The sequence below is a fragment of the Oncorhynchus masou genome, chromosome 18, assembly GCF_036934945.1.
Source record: "Oncorhynchus masou masou isolate Uvic2021 chromosome 18, UVic_Omas_1.1, whole genome shotgun sequence".
In the NCBI taxonomy this organism is placed as follows: Eukaryota; Metazoa; Chordata; class Actinopteri; order Salmoniformes; family Salmonidae; genus Oncorhynchus; species Oncorhynchus masou.
In genome coordinates this window covers 80037825-80052053 of record NC_088229.1, presented here as the reverse complement: position 1 = coordinate 80052053, position 14229 = coordinate 80037825, and the positions used below count along the sequence as shown (strand labels likewise).

Below are 14229 nucleotides of genomic sequence, written 5' to 3'. Positions count from 1 at the left end.
TAAGAAAAGGCTAAGCTTGAGAGTAGGCGCATTATTTTAATTTTATTTGCGATTTTCAGAAATCATTAACGTTGCGTTATGCTAATGAGCCTGAGGCTTTAGTCACGATCCCGGATCCGGGATGGGGAGTTTCAAGAGTAACATATCTAATGCCATAACATTCAGTCTATAATCCTGTTCAAGGCCCCATGCAGTCAAAAACGTGATTTACCTGTGGTATACAGTGCATTCCGAAAGTATTCATACCCTTTCACTTATTCCACATTTTGTTGTTACAGCCTGAATTCATCATGGATTAAATAATAGTTTCTGTTTCACCCATCTACACACAATACCCCATAATGACAAAGTAAACATGTTTTTAGAATGTTTTTTATTTTATTTTTTTATTTATTGAAATTGAAATAAAGAAATCTCATTTACATAAGTAATTTTGACAGGGAGTCAATGCTGAGACCAAGGTATCTTTCCAGATGAGTCCTGTATTGCACCACAATGCAATAAACACACTAAACTACTGTCAGAACAGAGCTCCGGGCAGCCGAGCGGAAATGGAGGAAAACTCGCCTCTCTGCGGACCTGGCATCCTTTCACTCCCTCCTCTCTACATTTTCCTCCTCTGTCTCTGCTGCTAAAGCCACTTTCTACCACTCTAAATTCCAAGCATCTTCCTCTAACCCTAGGAAGCTCTTTGCCACCTTCTCCTCCCTCCTGAATCCTCCTCCCCCTCCCCCCCTCCTCCCTCTCTGCAGATGACTTCGTCAACCATTTTGAAAAGAAGGTCGACGACATCCGATCCTCGTTTGCTAAGTCAAACGACACCGCTGGTTCTGCTCACACTGCCCTACCCTGTGCTCTGACCTCTTTCTCCCCTCTCTCTCCAGATGAAATCTCGCTTCTTGTGACGGCCGGCCGCCCAACAACCTGCCCGCTTGACCCTATCCCCTCCTCTCTTCTCCAGACCATTTCCGGAGACCTTCTCCCTTACCTCACCTCGCTCATCAACTCATCCCTGACCGCTGGCTACGTCCCTTCCGTATTCAAGAGAGCGAGAGTTGCACCCCTTCTGAAAAAACCTACACTCGATCCCTCCGATGTCAACAACTACAGACCAGTATCCCTTCTTTCTTTTCTCTCCAAAACTCTTGAACGTGCCGTCCTTGGCCAGCTCTCCCGCTATCTCTCTCAGAATGACCTTCTTGATCCAAATCAGTCAGGTTTCAAGACTAGTCATTCAACTGAGACTGCTCTTCTCTGTATCACGGAGGCGCTCCGCACTGCTAAAGCTAACTCTCTCTCCTCTGCTCTCATCCTTCTAGACCTATCGGCTGCCTTCGATACTGTGAACCATCAGATCCTCCTCTCCACCCTCTCCGAGTTGGGCATCTCCGGCGCGGCCCACGCTTGGACCTACCTGACCGGTCGCTCCTACCAGGTGGCGTGGCGAGAATCTGTCTCCTCGCCACGCGCTCACACCACTGGTGTCCCCCAGGGCTCTGTTCTAGGCCCTCTCCTATTCTCGCTATACACCAAGTCACTTGGCTCTGTCATAACCTCACATGGTCTCTCCTATCATTGCTATGCAGACGACACACAATTAATCTTCTCCTTTCCCCCTTCTGATGACCAGGTGGCGAATCGCATCTCTGCATGTCTGGCAGACATATCAGTGTGGATGACGGATCACCACCTCAAGCTGAACCTCGGCAAGACGGAGCTGCTCTTCCTCCCGGGGAAGGACTGCCCGTTCCATGATCTCGCCATCACGGTTGACAACTCCATTGTGTCCTCCTCCCAGAGCGCTAAGAACCTTGGCGTGATCCTGGACAACACCCTGTCGTTCTCAACTAACATCAAGGCGGTGGCCCGTTCCTGTAGGTTCATGCTCTACAACATCCGCAGAGTACGACCCTGCCTCACACAGGAAGCGGCGCAGGTACTAATCCAGGCACTTGTCATCTCCCGTCTGGATTACTGCAACTCGCTGTTGGCTGGGCTCCCTGCCTGTGCCATTAAACCCCTACAACTCATCCAGAACGCCGCAGCCCGTCTGGTGTTCAACCTTCCCAAGTTCTCTCACGTCACCCCGCTCCTCCGCTCTCTCCACTGGCTTCCAGTTGAAGCTCGTATCCGCTACAAGACCATGGTGCTTGCCTACGGAGCTGTGAGGGGAACGGCACCGCAGTACCTCCAGGCTCTGATCAGGCCCTACACCCAAACAAGGGCACTGCGTTCATCCACCTCTGGCCTGCTCGCCCCCTACCACTGAGGAAGTACAGTTCCCGCTCAGCCCAGTCAAAACTGTTCGCTGCTCTGGCCCCCCAATGGTGGAACAAACTCCCTCACGACGCCAGGACAGCGGAGTCAATCACCACCTTCCGGAGACACCTGAAACCCCACCTCTTTAAGGAATACCTAGGATAGGATAAAGTAATCCTTCTCACCCCCCCCCCTTAAATGATTTAGATGCACTATTGTAAAGTGGCTGTTCCACTGGATGTCATAAGGTGAATTCACCTGTTAAAACAGGTGCCACCGTTATGAGGTTTGCATCTAATTATTGTATAAAATGAATGAGTAAAGATGAAACTATTTGTGCAATGATGTAAGGTGATGTTAGGTGGAGCATTGGCTTCAAGGCGGGAAATGGTTCAACTCTGAGACTATCGATCCTGACAGAATAAGAGCAAATCTTAGATACTAATTACTAGTCTGCAGCTAGAAATTGTCAACCTGGGATGCGAAGACCGACACCGCCGAAACATCTATCTATGAGAACATTCCTGAATGGTACTCTGAAGTACCTATTCTAACCATAAAATACTTCAGGAAAGAGAGAAAGATGCTCGGATGAACTTTCCAAAAGAAAAACGGATGATTCCAAAGGAGATCACGACGACACACTGGGCGTAAATATATGTTGATTGCAATTATTTCCGAATTAGTGAGCGTTCATGTGCAAAGGATTAGCATCTCAATTAATATAATTATCAACTGTGTGTAGTGAGCCCTCTGTTCTTTCGCGCCTGTTTTCAGTCCACACCCACTTCCCTCTGTCCACCAAGCCGTCATATCAGCTTAGCCCACTAGGGAACCTCCCTTAACATTTCCTTGTAACCATATTTACTGTTTGTTTATGCATTTCTGTAATTATTTAGTTAGTTAGTAAATAAATGATTAAATCAAATCAAATGTTATTTGTCACATACACATGGTTAGCAGATGTTAATGCGAGTGTAGCGAAATGCTTGTGCTTCTAGTTCCGACAATGCAGTAATAACCAACAAGTAATCTAACTAACAATTCCAAAACTACTGTCTTATACACACAAGTGTAAGGGGATAAAGAATATGTACATAAAGATATATGAATGAGTGATGGTACAGAGCAGCATAGGCAAGATACAGTAGATGGTATCGAGTACAGTATATACATATGAGATGAGTATGTAAACAAAGTGGCATAGTTAAAGTGGCTAGTGATACATGTATTACATAAAGATGCAGTAGATGATATAGAGTACAGTATATACGTATACATATACATGAATAATGTAGGGTATGTAAACATATTAGGTAGCATTGTTTAAGACAATTGGTATATGGATGATTCATAGTAAAGACTGGGTTCGTGCAGATAACCAACAATATACGATGTTTGGAATGAGACTAACGTGAGGTAAAGAATAATTCATTAATTAGAAGACTAATTGATCAGATATTAAAATATCTGAAGAGCTATATTAGGAAAATTATAACTTTGTAATCTGAAGATTTTCCTTGGTGCCCCGACTTCCTAGTTAATTACATTTACATGATCAGTTTAATCACGTAATAATAACTGGAGAATTGATTTGATAAAATAACAGTCTTCACTTTAATGATGCCAAAGACACGACACTGCACATTCATATACTGTTGGAGGAAATTATAGTTGAAATGATTAATTATGTATACATTTATATTAGAACCATTAAGTTTTAATACTATTACGTTATGGTATGAAATGTATGGGTTTTTTGGTTAAACTTGGACTGAAATTGTAGGTAAAACGAATGAATTGTACACTACATAAAACTTTACAGTTTTCACCCTGTAGTGATATCGTTTTCAGCAGGCAAAGTATGGGCAGGGTAACAGTATAATGTAGTGTAAAATTCTCTCCCATTTAGTTCTTGGCTGATTACCAGAGGATGTTTAAGGGCCTTTCTGTTATGTCCACTCAATAAAACTGGACTGGTAACGCCAACCCCCAGGAGGTGAAATGGTATCAAACTGGACTGGTAACGCCAACCCCCAGGAAGTGAAATGGTCTCAAACTGGACTGGTAACGCCAACCCCCAGGAGGTGAAATGGTATCAAACTGGACTGGTAACGCCAACCCCCAGGAGGTGAAATGGTATCAAACTGGACTGGTAACGCCAACCCCCAGGAAGTGAAATGGTCTCAAACTGGACTGGTAACGCCAACCCCCAGGAAGTGAAATGGTCTCAAACTGGACTGGTAACGCCAACCCACAGGAAGTGAAATGGTATCAAACTGGACTGGTAACGCCAACCCCCAGGAAGTGAAATGGTATCAAACTGGACTGGTAACGCCAACCCCCAGGAAGTGAAATGGTCTCAAACTGGACTGGTAACGCCAACCCCCAGGAAGTGAAATGATATCAAACTGGACTGGTAACGCCAACCCCCAGGAAGTGAAATGGTTTCAAACTGGACTGGTAACGCCAACCCCCAGGAAGTGAAATGGTCTCAAACTGGACTGGTAACGCCAACCCCCAGGAAGTGAAATGGTCTCAAACTGGACTGGTAACGCCAAACCCCAGGAAGTGAGATGGTCTCAAACTGGACTGGTAACGCCAACCCCCAGGAAGTGAAATGGTCTCAAACTGGACTAGTAACGCCAACCCCCAGGAAGTGAAATGGTCAGAGGTTAGGGTTGGGTAACTCACCCTTGCGTTGACTAGTGACCAGGCCATGGTGGTAGTGTCCAGCTTGTGAATGTCATTAGAGAAGCAGTCAGCCTGGAAGACAGAAGAGAACAGGGGAATGTCATGGTAACACCAAACAAACAGAGGAGCTTCCCCAGGACACACGGGTCAGGGTTAGAGGTCAAGGATTCTTACCAGCTGCTCATACCCTCCAAAGATGTACATGGCCTTCCCCAGGATGCAGGCTGAGTGGCCATCTCTCGCTCCCGGAACTGTCCCAGATATCTTAGGGGTGAACCACCGGTGGTTGTCTGGGGACCAAACAGGCATGTTATCCAGGAGATACTGTTCTAGAGGCTGCAGCTGTGGATACACCAAGTGGAAATATCTAACCCACATAGCTAGCCAGGCAGGTGTTAGAGCTTGGTCTGCTTTATTCCTTCCAACAATGGGTGTATCTCCACTTCCAAATCAAGCCGACATACCACACAAACCATCAGGTGTACTTACTGACATGGAAGGCATAGAGGACGTTGCAGGCCCCCTCCGTGTCGTTACGACCCCCCCAGATGTAGATGGTATCGTCCAGCAGCACGGCTGTGTGACCGTAACGCATGTAGGGGACATCCCTGGCATGTTCCCTACCACCTGTTCTCACTGGAGGCAACTTCATCCACCGCAGAGAAACTAGAGAGAGGAGACCGAGATGAGTATTACTACAGAGACAATAGTATTACTACAGAGAGACACGAGTATTACTACAGAGACAAAATAGTATTACTACAGAGACACATTTTTTTAATTTTTTTATTATTTTACTAGGCAAGTCAGTTAAGAACAAATTCTTATTTTCAATGACAGCCTAGGAACAGTGGGTTAACTGCCTGTTCAGGGGCAGAACGACAGATTTTGTACCTTCTCAGCTCGGGGATTTGAACTTGCAACCTTTCGGTTACTAGTCCAATGCTCTAACCACTAGGCCACACTGCTGCCACACTAGTATTGCTACAGAGAAACTAGAGAGAGGAGACTGAGACGAGTATTACTACAGAGACACTAGTATTACTACAGAGACACTAGTATTACTACAGAGACACGAGTATTACTACAGAGACACGAGTATTACTAGAGAGACACTAGTATTACTACAGAGAGCCATGCATGTCAATCTCTCTTGGCTCAAAGTGGAGGAGAGATTGACTTCATCACTACTTATTTTTGTAAGAGGTGTTGACAAGCTGAATGTAGTGAGCTGTCTGTCTAAACTACTGGCACACAGCTCAGACACCCGTGCATACCCCACAAGACATGCCCCCAGAGGTCTCTTCACAGCCCCTAAGTCCAGAACAGACTATGGTAGGCACACAGCACTACATAAAGCCATGACTACATGGAACTCTATTCCACAGTACTACATAGACATGACGACATGGAACTCTATTCCACAGTACTACATAGAGCCATGACTACATGGAACTCTATTCCACAGTACTACATAGAGCCATGACTACATGGAACTCTATTCCACAGTACTACATAGAGCCATGACTACATGGAACTCTATTCCACTGTTACGGATACAGTTATCCTGTGTGTGTGTATCCTGTGTTCTTTTCTCTCCTTCTCCCCTCACAGGTGAAAATCATCACTCCCCAATCAGTCACCAATCATCAATCAGAAGACACACCTCCTCCTGTTTCCTACCCAATCACAGTTCCTTTCCCTTGGTTTAAAAACCCTGTCAGTTATTTGCTCTGGAGCTCAATCTCTCTGTAAATTATATGTCTGTAGATCACTGTTTCACTCTCTCTTTATGTATTGATCTTTTGTTTGAGCACCTCCGTATCACTTTGTCCTGGGAGTATTATTTTTGGTTATGGTGTTTGTGTTTGTTTGCTGGTGGGAAAAGGGGGAACCAAGACAAGTCGCCCATGGGCATACACTACCCGTAGGTAAACTGGGCAGAACTGGGCAGACCACACCCTGTATTTTTGGTTAGTTAGCTGTTGTTGAAATAGGCTAGTCTAGCTTGGGGTGTTTTTGAATGCTTATTGTTTCTTTCCTTGGGTCCAGCTCAGCCCCTTCTCCTGCCCCCCCTCCCCCCCCCCATTACCGTTACCGAGTTTGACGGTAGATTTCAGTTGTCGTGGTTATTTCATTCTCACTTTTACTTTGTCACTATTATTATTTTTATTTTCTTTATTTCACCTTTATTAAACCAGGTAGGCTAGTTGAGAACAAGTTCTCAATTACAACTGCGACCTGGCCAAGAGAAGCATAGCAGTGTGAACAGACAACACAGGGTTACACATGGAGTAAACAATTAACAAGTCAATAACACAGTAGACAAAAAAAAAGGGGAGTCTATATACAATGTGTGCAAAAGGCATGAGGAGGTAGGCGAATAATTACAATATTGCAGATTAACACTGGAGTGATAAATGATAGATGATCATGTACAGGTAGAGATATTGGTGTGCAAAAGCAGAAAAGTAAATAAATAAAAACAGTATGGGGATGAGGTAGGTGAAAATGGGTGGGCTATTTACCAATAGATTATGTGCAGCTGCAGCGATCGGTTAGCTGCTCAGATAGCATGTTAGAAGTTGGTGAGGGAGATAAAGGTCTCCAACTTCAGCGATTTTTGCAATTCGTTCCAGTCACAGGCAGCAGAGTACTGGAACGAAAGGCTGCCGAATGAGGTGTTGGCTTTAGGGATGATCAGTGAGATACACCTGCTGGAGCGCGTGCTACGGATGGGTGTTGCCATCGTGACCAGTAAACTGAGATAAGGCGGAGCTTTACCTAGCATGGCCTTGTAGATGACCTGGAGCCAGTGGGTCTTGCGACGAATATGTAGCGAGGGCCAGCCGACTAGAGCATACAAGTCGCAGTGGTGGGTAGTATAAGGTGCTTTAGTGACAAAACGGATGGCACTGTGATAAACTGCATCCAGATTGCTGAGAAGAGTGTTGGAAGCAATTTTGTAGATGGCATCGCCGAAGTCGAGGATCGGTAGGATAGTCAGTTTTACTAGGGTAAGCTTGGCAGCGTGAGTGAAGGAGGCTTTGTTACGGAATAGAAAGTCGACTCTTGATTTGATTTTCGATTGGAGATGTTTGATATGGGTTTGGAAGGAGAGTTTGCAGTCTAGCCAGACACCTAGGTACTTATAGGTGTTCACATATTCAAGGTCGGAACCATCCAGTGTGGTGATGCTAGTCGGGCATGCGGGTGCAGGCAGCGATCGGTTGAAAAGCATGTATTTGGTTTTACTAGCGTTTAAGAGCAGTTGGAGGCCACGGAAGGAGTGTTGTATGGCATTGAAGCTCATTTGGAGGTTAAATAGCACAGTGTCCAATGACGGGCCGAAAGTATATAGAATCGTGTCGTCTGCGTAGAGGTGGATCAGGGAATCGCCCGCAGCAAGAGCAACATCATTGATATATACAGAGAAAAGAGTCGGCCCGAGAATTGAACCCTGTGGCACCCCCATAGAGACTGCCAGAGGACCGGACAGCATGCCCTCCAATTTGACACACTGAACTCTGTCTGCAAAGTAAGTGGTGAACCAGGCAAGGCAGTCACCCGAAAAACCGTGGCTACTGAGTCTGCCGATAAGAATATGGTGATTGACAGAGTCGAAAGCCTTGGCAAGGTCGATGAAGACGGCTGCACAGTACTGTCTTTTATCGATGGCGGTTATGATGTCGTTTAGTACCTTGAGTGTAGCTGAGGTGCACCCGTGACCGGCTCGGAAACCAGATTGCATAGCGGAGAAGGTACGGTGGGATTCGAGATGGTCAGTGACCTGTTTGTTGACTTGGCTTTCGAAGACCTTAGATAGGCAAGGCAGAATGGATATAGGTCTGTAACAGTTTGGGTCCAGGGTGTCTCCCCCTTTGAAGAGGGGGATGACTGCGGCAGCTTTCCAATCCTTGGAGATCTCAGACGATATGAAAGAGAGGTTGAACAGGCTGGTAATAGGGGTTGCGACAATGGCGGCGGATAGTTTCAGAAATAGAGGGTCCTGATTGTCAAGCCCAGCTGATTTATACGGGTCCAGGTTTTGCAGCTCTTTCAGAACATCTGCTATCTGGATTTGGGTAAAGGAGAACCTGGAGAGGCTTGGGCGAGGAGCTGCGGGGGGGCCGGAGCTGTTGGCCGAGGTTGGAGTAGCCAGGCGGAAGGCATGGCCAGCCGTTGAGAAATGCTTGTTGAAGTTTTCAATAATCATGGATTTGTCGGTGGTGACCGTGTTCCCTAGCCTCAGTGCAGTGGGCAGCTGGGAGGAGGTGCTCTTGTTCTCCATGGACTTCACAGTGTTCCAGAACTTTTTGGAGTTGGAGCTACAGGATGCAAACTTCTGCCTGAAGAAGCTGGCCTTAGCTTTCCTGACGGACTGCGTGTATTGGTTCCTGACTTCCCTGAACAGTTGCATATCGCGGGGACTGTTCGATGCTATTGCAGTCCGCCACAGGATGTTTTTGTGGTCGAGGGCAGTCAGGTCTGGAGTGAACCAAGGGCTGTATCTGTTCTTAGTTCTGCATTTTTTGAACGGAGCATGCTTATCTAAAATGGTGAGGAAGTTACTCTTAAAGAATGACCAGGCATCCTCAACTGACGGGATGAGGTCAATGTCCTTCTAGGGTACCCGGGCCAGGTCGATTAGAAAGGCCTGCTCACAGAAGTGTTTTAGGGAGCGTTTGACAGTGATGAGGGGTGGTCGTTTGACTGCGGCTCCGTAGCGGATACAGGCAATGAGGCAGTGGTCGCTGAGATCCTGATTGAAGACAGCGGAGGTGTATTTGGAGGGCCAGTTGGTCAGGATGACGTCTATGAGGGTGCCCTTGCTTACAGAGTTAGGGTTGTACCTGGTGGGTTCCTTGATGATTTGTGTGAGATTGAGGGCATCTAGCTTAGATTGTAGGACTGCCGGGGTGTTAAGCCTATCCCAGTTTAGGTCACCTAACAGAACAAACTCTGAAGCTAGATGGGGGCAATCAATTCACAAATGGTGTCCAGGGCACAGCTGGGAGCTGAGGGGGTCGGTAGCAGGCGGCAACAGTGAGCGACTTATATCTGGAGAGAGTAATTTTCAGAATTAGTAGTTCGAACTGTTTGGGTATGGACCTGGAAAGTATGACATTACTTTGCAGGCTATCTCTGCAGTAGACTGCAACTCCTCCCCCTTTGGCAGTTCTATCTTGACGGAAGATGTTATAGTTGGGTATGGAAATCTCTGAATTGTTGGTGGCCTTCCTGAGCCAGGATTCAGACACGGCAAGGACATCAGGGTTAGCAGAGTGTGCTAAAGCAGTGAGTAAAACAAACTTAGGGAGAAGGCTTCTGATGTTGACATGCATGAAACCAAGGCTTTTTCGATCACAGAAGTCAACAAATGAGGGTGCCTGGGGACATGCAGGGCCTGGGTTTACCTCCACATCACCCGCGGAACAGAGAAGGAGTAGCGTTGGGGACAGAGAATAAGAGGAGCAGGTATCTGGGCATGGTAGAATATATTCAGGGCATAATGCGCAGACAGGGGTATGGTGGGGTGCGGGTACGGCGGAGGTAAGGCCAGGCACTGGGTGATGATGAGAGAGGTTTTATCTCTGGACATGCTGGTTGTAATGGGTGAGGTCACCGCATATGTGGGAGGTGGGACAAAGGAGGTATCAGGGGTATGAGGAGTGGGACAAGGGGCTCCATTGTGAACTAAAACAATGATAACTAACCTGAGCAACAGTATACAAGGCATATTGACAATTGAGAGAGACATACAGCGAGGCATACAGTAATCACAGGTGTTGAACTGGGAAAGCTAGCTAAAACAGTGGGTGAGACAACAGCTAATCAGCTAGCATAACAACAGCAGGTAAAATGGCATTGACTAGGCAACAGGGCCGACAGATAAAACAAACAAGCAGAATGGAGTACCGTGATTAATGGACAAGTCCAGCGTGCATCAGCTATGTAGCCAAGTGATCAGAGTCCAGGGGGCAGGGGGGCTGGACTGGCGAGTGTTATCCAGGTTAAAAAACTAACAATGACTAAATAGCTTGTAGCTAGTTAACTGGTTAGCTTCTGGAGGTTCTTGAGTGTGTTCTAAAAATTAAAAATAATAGCGATTCCGTATCACATTGGGTGAGGCAGGTTTCCGGAAGGTATAAACAAATTTTAAAAAATCGGGAAGAGATAGAAAGTACATATGGGCTGCTGCTTGTTTGGGACGCGGCGATGCAGACGGTTAGCAGGCCTGTGCTAACAAGCTAACAGATTAGCAGGCCTGTGCTAACAAGCTAACAAATTTGCAGGCCGGGGTAAACAAGGTAGTAGTTAGCGGACCTGGGCTAAACAAGCTAGCAGTTAGCATGCCGAATTAGCAAGCAAGGAGATAGCGAGGGCTAGAGAGTTAGCCTTTGGAGGACGTCGCGATGAGGTGAGTCTGTTTATTCCTCTTCATGCAGTGACATCGATAGACCGGTCGTGGGTCCGGGTATTGTAGCCCAGGAGTATGCTATGAGCACAGGAGCTCTGGCCGGGCTAGCTTCAAGCTACGTGGGTGGAAACGCTGGCCAGGAGTAATCAACCAGGGTTGCGGTTTAGCTCGATAGCTAGTTGTGAAGATCCAGCTGAAAGATGTTCCGTTTGCGGTGGGAATCCGGGGTTAAAAAAAAATAGGTCCGTTATGCTCTGGTTAGCGTCGCGTTGTTCGAACTGGCGAGAGCTTTCCGAGCTAAGGGTTAGCTGATGACCGGTTAGCTGAAGACCGCTAGCATAGCAGGTGGTTAGCTGGCTAGCTTCAGTTGAGGGGTTCCGGTTCCGAAGTAAATATAAATACTTTAGGAAAAGTAGCTACATTGGGTGAAGCGGGTTGCAGGAGAGTATTTGGAAGCGAGTAAAAATGTTTTTAAAGATATGCGAAGAAAAATATCTAAAAAAAATATCTAAAACGAAAAAGAGACGATATTTACAGAGAGACGATACGACAGGACAACTTACTGCTACGCCATCTTGGACACAATGTATTAATTGCATGAGTTGTGTTACGGGTCTCGTCACCATCACCCCTAGACACAGTGCTACATAGAGCCATGACTACATAGAACTCTATTCCACAGTACTACATAGAGCCATTACTACATGGAACTCTATTCCACAGTACTACATAGAGCCATGACTACATGGAACTCTTCCACAGTACTACATAGAGCCATGACTACATGGAACTCTATTCCACAGTACTACATAGAGCCATGACTACATGGAATTCTATTCCACATCAAGTACCTGATGCAGCAGGAGAATCAGATTTTAAAAAACAGATAAAAATACACCTTATGGAACAGCTGGGACTGTGAAGAGACACACAAACTCGTACAGACACATGCATACAATTTGTGTTGTGGATATATGGTGGTGTAATGTTATGATTACTGTGTTTTATTGCGACAGAGAGACCCTCGTATTGCGACAGAGAGACCCTCTTATTGCGACAGAGAGACCCTCGTATTGCGACAGAGAGACACTCGTATTGCGACAGAGAGACACTCGTATTGCGACAGAGAGACACTCGTATTGCGACAGAGAGACACTCGTATTGCGACAGAGAGACACTCGTATTGCGACAGAGACACTCGTATTGCGACAGAGAGACACTCGTATTGCGACAGAGAGACACTCGTATTGCGACAGAGAGACACTCGTATTGCGACAGAGAGACACTCGTATTGCGACAGAGAGACACTCGTATTGCGACAGAGAGACACTCGTATTGCGACAGAGAGACAATCGTATTGCGACAGAGAGACCCTCGTATTGCGACAGAGAGACACTCGTATTGCGACAGAGAGACACTCGTATTGCGACAGAGAGACACTCGTATTGCGACAGAGAGACAATCGTATTGCGACAGAGAGACCCTCGTATTGCGGCAGAGAGACACTCGTATTGCGACAGAGAGACACTCGTATTGCGACAGAGACACTCGTATTGCGACAGAGAGACACTCGTATTGCGACAGAGAGACACTCGTATTGCGACAGAGAGACACTCGTATTGCGACAGAGAGACACTCGTATTGCGACAGAGAGACACTCGTATTGCGACAGAGAGACCCTCGTATTGCGACAGAGAGACACTCGTATTGCGACAGAGAGACAATCGTATTGCGACAGAGAGACCCTCGTATTGCGACAGAGAGACACTCGTATTGCGACAGAGAGACACTCGTATTGCGACAGAGACAATCGTATTGCGACAGAGACAATCGTATTGCGACAGAGAGACACTCGTATTGCGACAGAGAGACACTCGTATTGCGACAGAGAGACAATCGTATTGCGACAGAGAGAATTGTATTGCGACAGAGAGACAACCGTATTGCGACAGAGAGACAATCGTATTGCGACAGAGACAATCGTATTGCTATTGGGGCTAGGTCCTTTCCTAGCAGAGGCCCTTTCCTGTTTCAGAATGATAATGCTCCCGTGCGCAAAGTGAAGTCCATACAGGAATGGTTTGTTGAGATCAGTGTGGAAGAAATTGACTGGCCTGCACAGAGCCCTGACCTCAACTCGAAAGAACACCTTTAGGATGAATTGGAACGTCGACTGCGAGCCAGGCCCAATCGCTCAACATCAGTAACCGACCTCACTGATGCTCTTGTGGCTGAATGGAAGCAAGTCCCCACCTCCTGACCCCTCCTGTCTCAGCCTCCAGTATTTATGCTGCAGTAGTTTGTGTCGGGGGGTTATATCTGGAGTACTTCTCCTGTCCTATTCAGTGTTCTGTGTGAATTTAAGCGTGCTCTCTAATTCGCTCTTTCTTTCTCTCTCTCGGAAGACCTGAGCCCTAGGACCATGCCTCAGGACTACCTGACATGATGACTCCTTGCTGTCCCCAGTCCACCTGGCCGTGCTGCTGCTCCAGTTTCAATTATTATTATTTGACCATGCTGGTCATTTATGAACATTTGAACATCTTGGCCATGTTCTGTTATAATCTCCACCCGGCACAGCCAGAAGAGGACTGGCCACCCCAAATAGCCTGGTTCCTCTCTCGGTTTCTTCGTAGGTTTTGGCCTTTCTAGGGAGTTTGTCCTAGCCACCGTGCTTCTACACCTGCATTGCTTGCTGTTTGGAGTTTTAGGCTGGGTTTCTGTACAGCACTTTGAGATATCAGCTGATGTACGAAGGGCTATATAAATAAATGTGATTTGATTGTAATTTTTTCGCCATCTCCGATAGCTCCCTGTAGAAACTAGTACCGCCCTCGTTTTGAAAAGCCTGCCTT

The 14229-nt window shown here is 46.6% G+C and overlaps 1 protein-coding gene across 5 annotated transcripts in view; it reads right to left on the bottom strand.

The window, feature by feature from the left end:
* LOC135505300 (kelch domain-containing protein 3-like) overlaps window positions 1-14229 on the bottom strand; it is a 115211-nt gene that overhangs the window by 72960 nt on the left and 28022 nt on the right. For all 5 annotated transcript variants that reach the window (XR_010450242.1, XM_064924556.1, XM_064924554.1 and 2 more), the window contains 3 exons: window positions 5443-5619; window positions 5128-5243; window positions 4954-5025 (listed from right to left, as the gene is read on the bottom strand). Coding sequence is in view for 4 of the 5 variants with exons in the window: in XM_064924556.1 (XP_064780628.1) it covers window positions 4954-5025; window positions 5128-5243; window positions 5443-5619 (365 nt within the window). In the remaining variant the exon portion in view is untranslated. The remainder of the gene's footprint in view (window positions 1-4953; window positions 5026-5127; window positions 5244-5442; window positions 5620-14229) is intronic.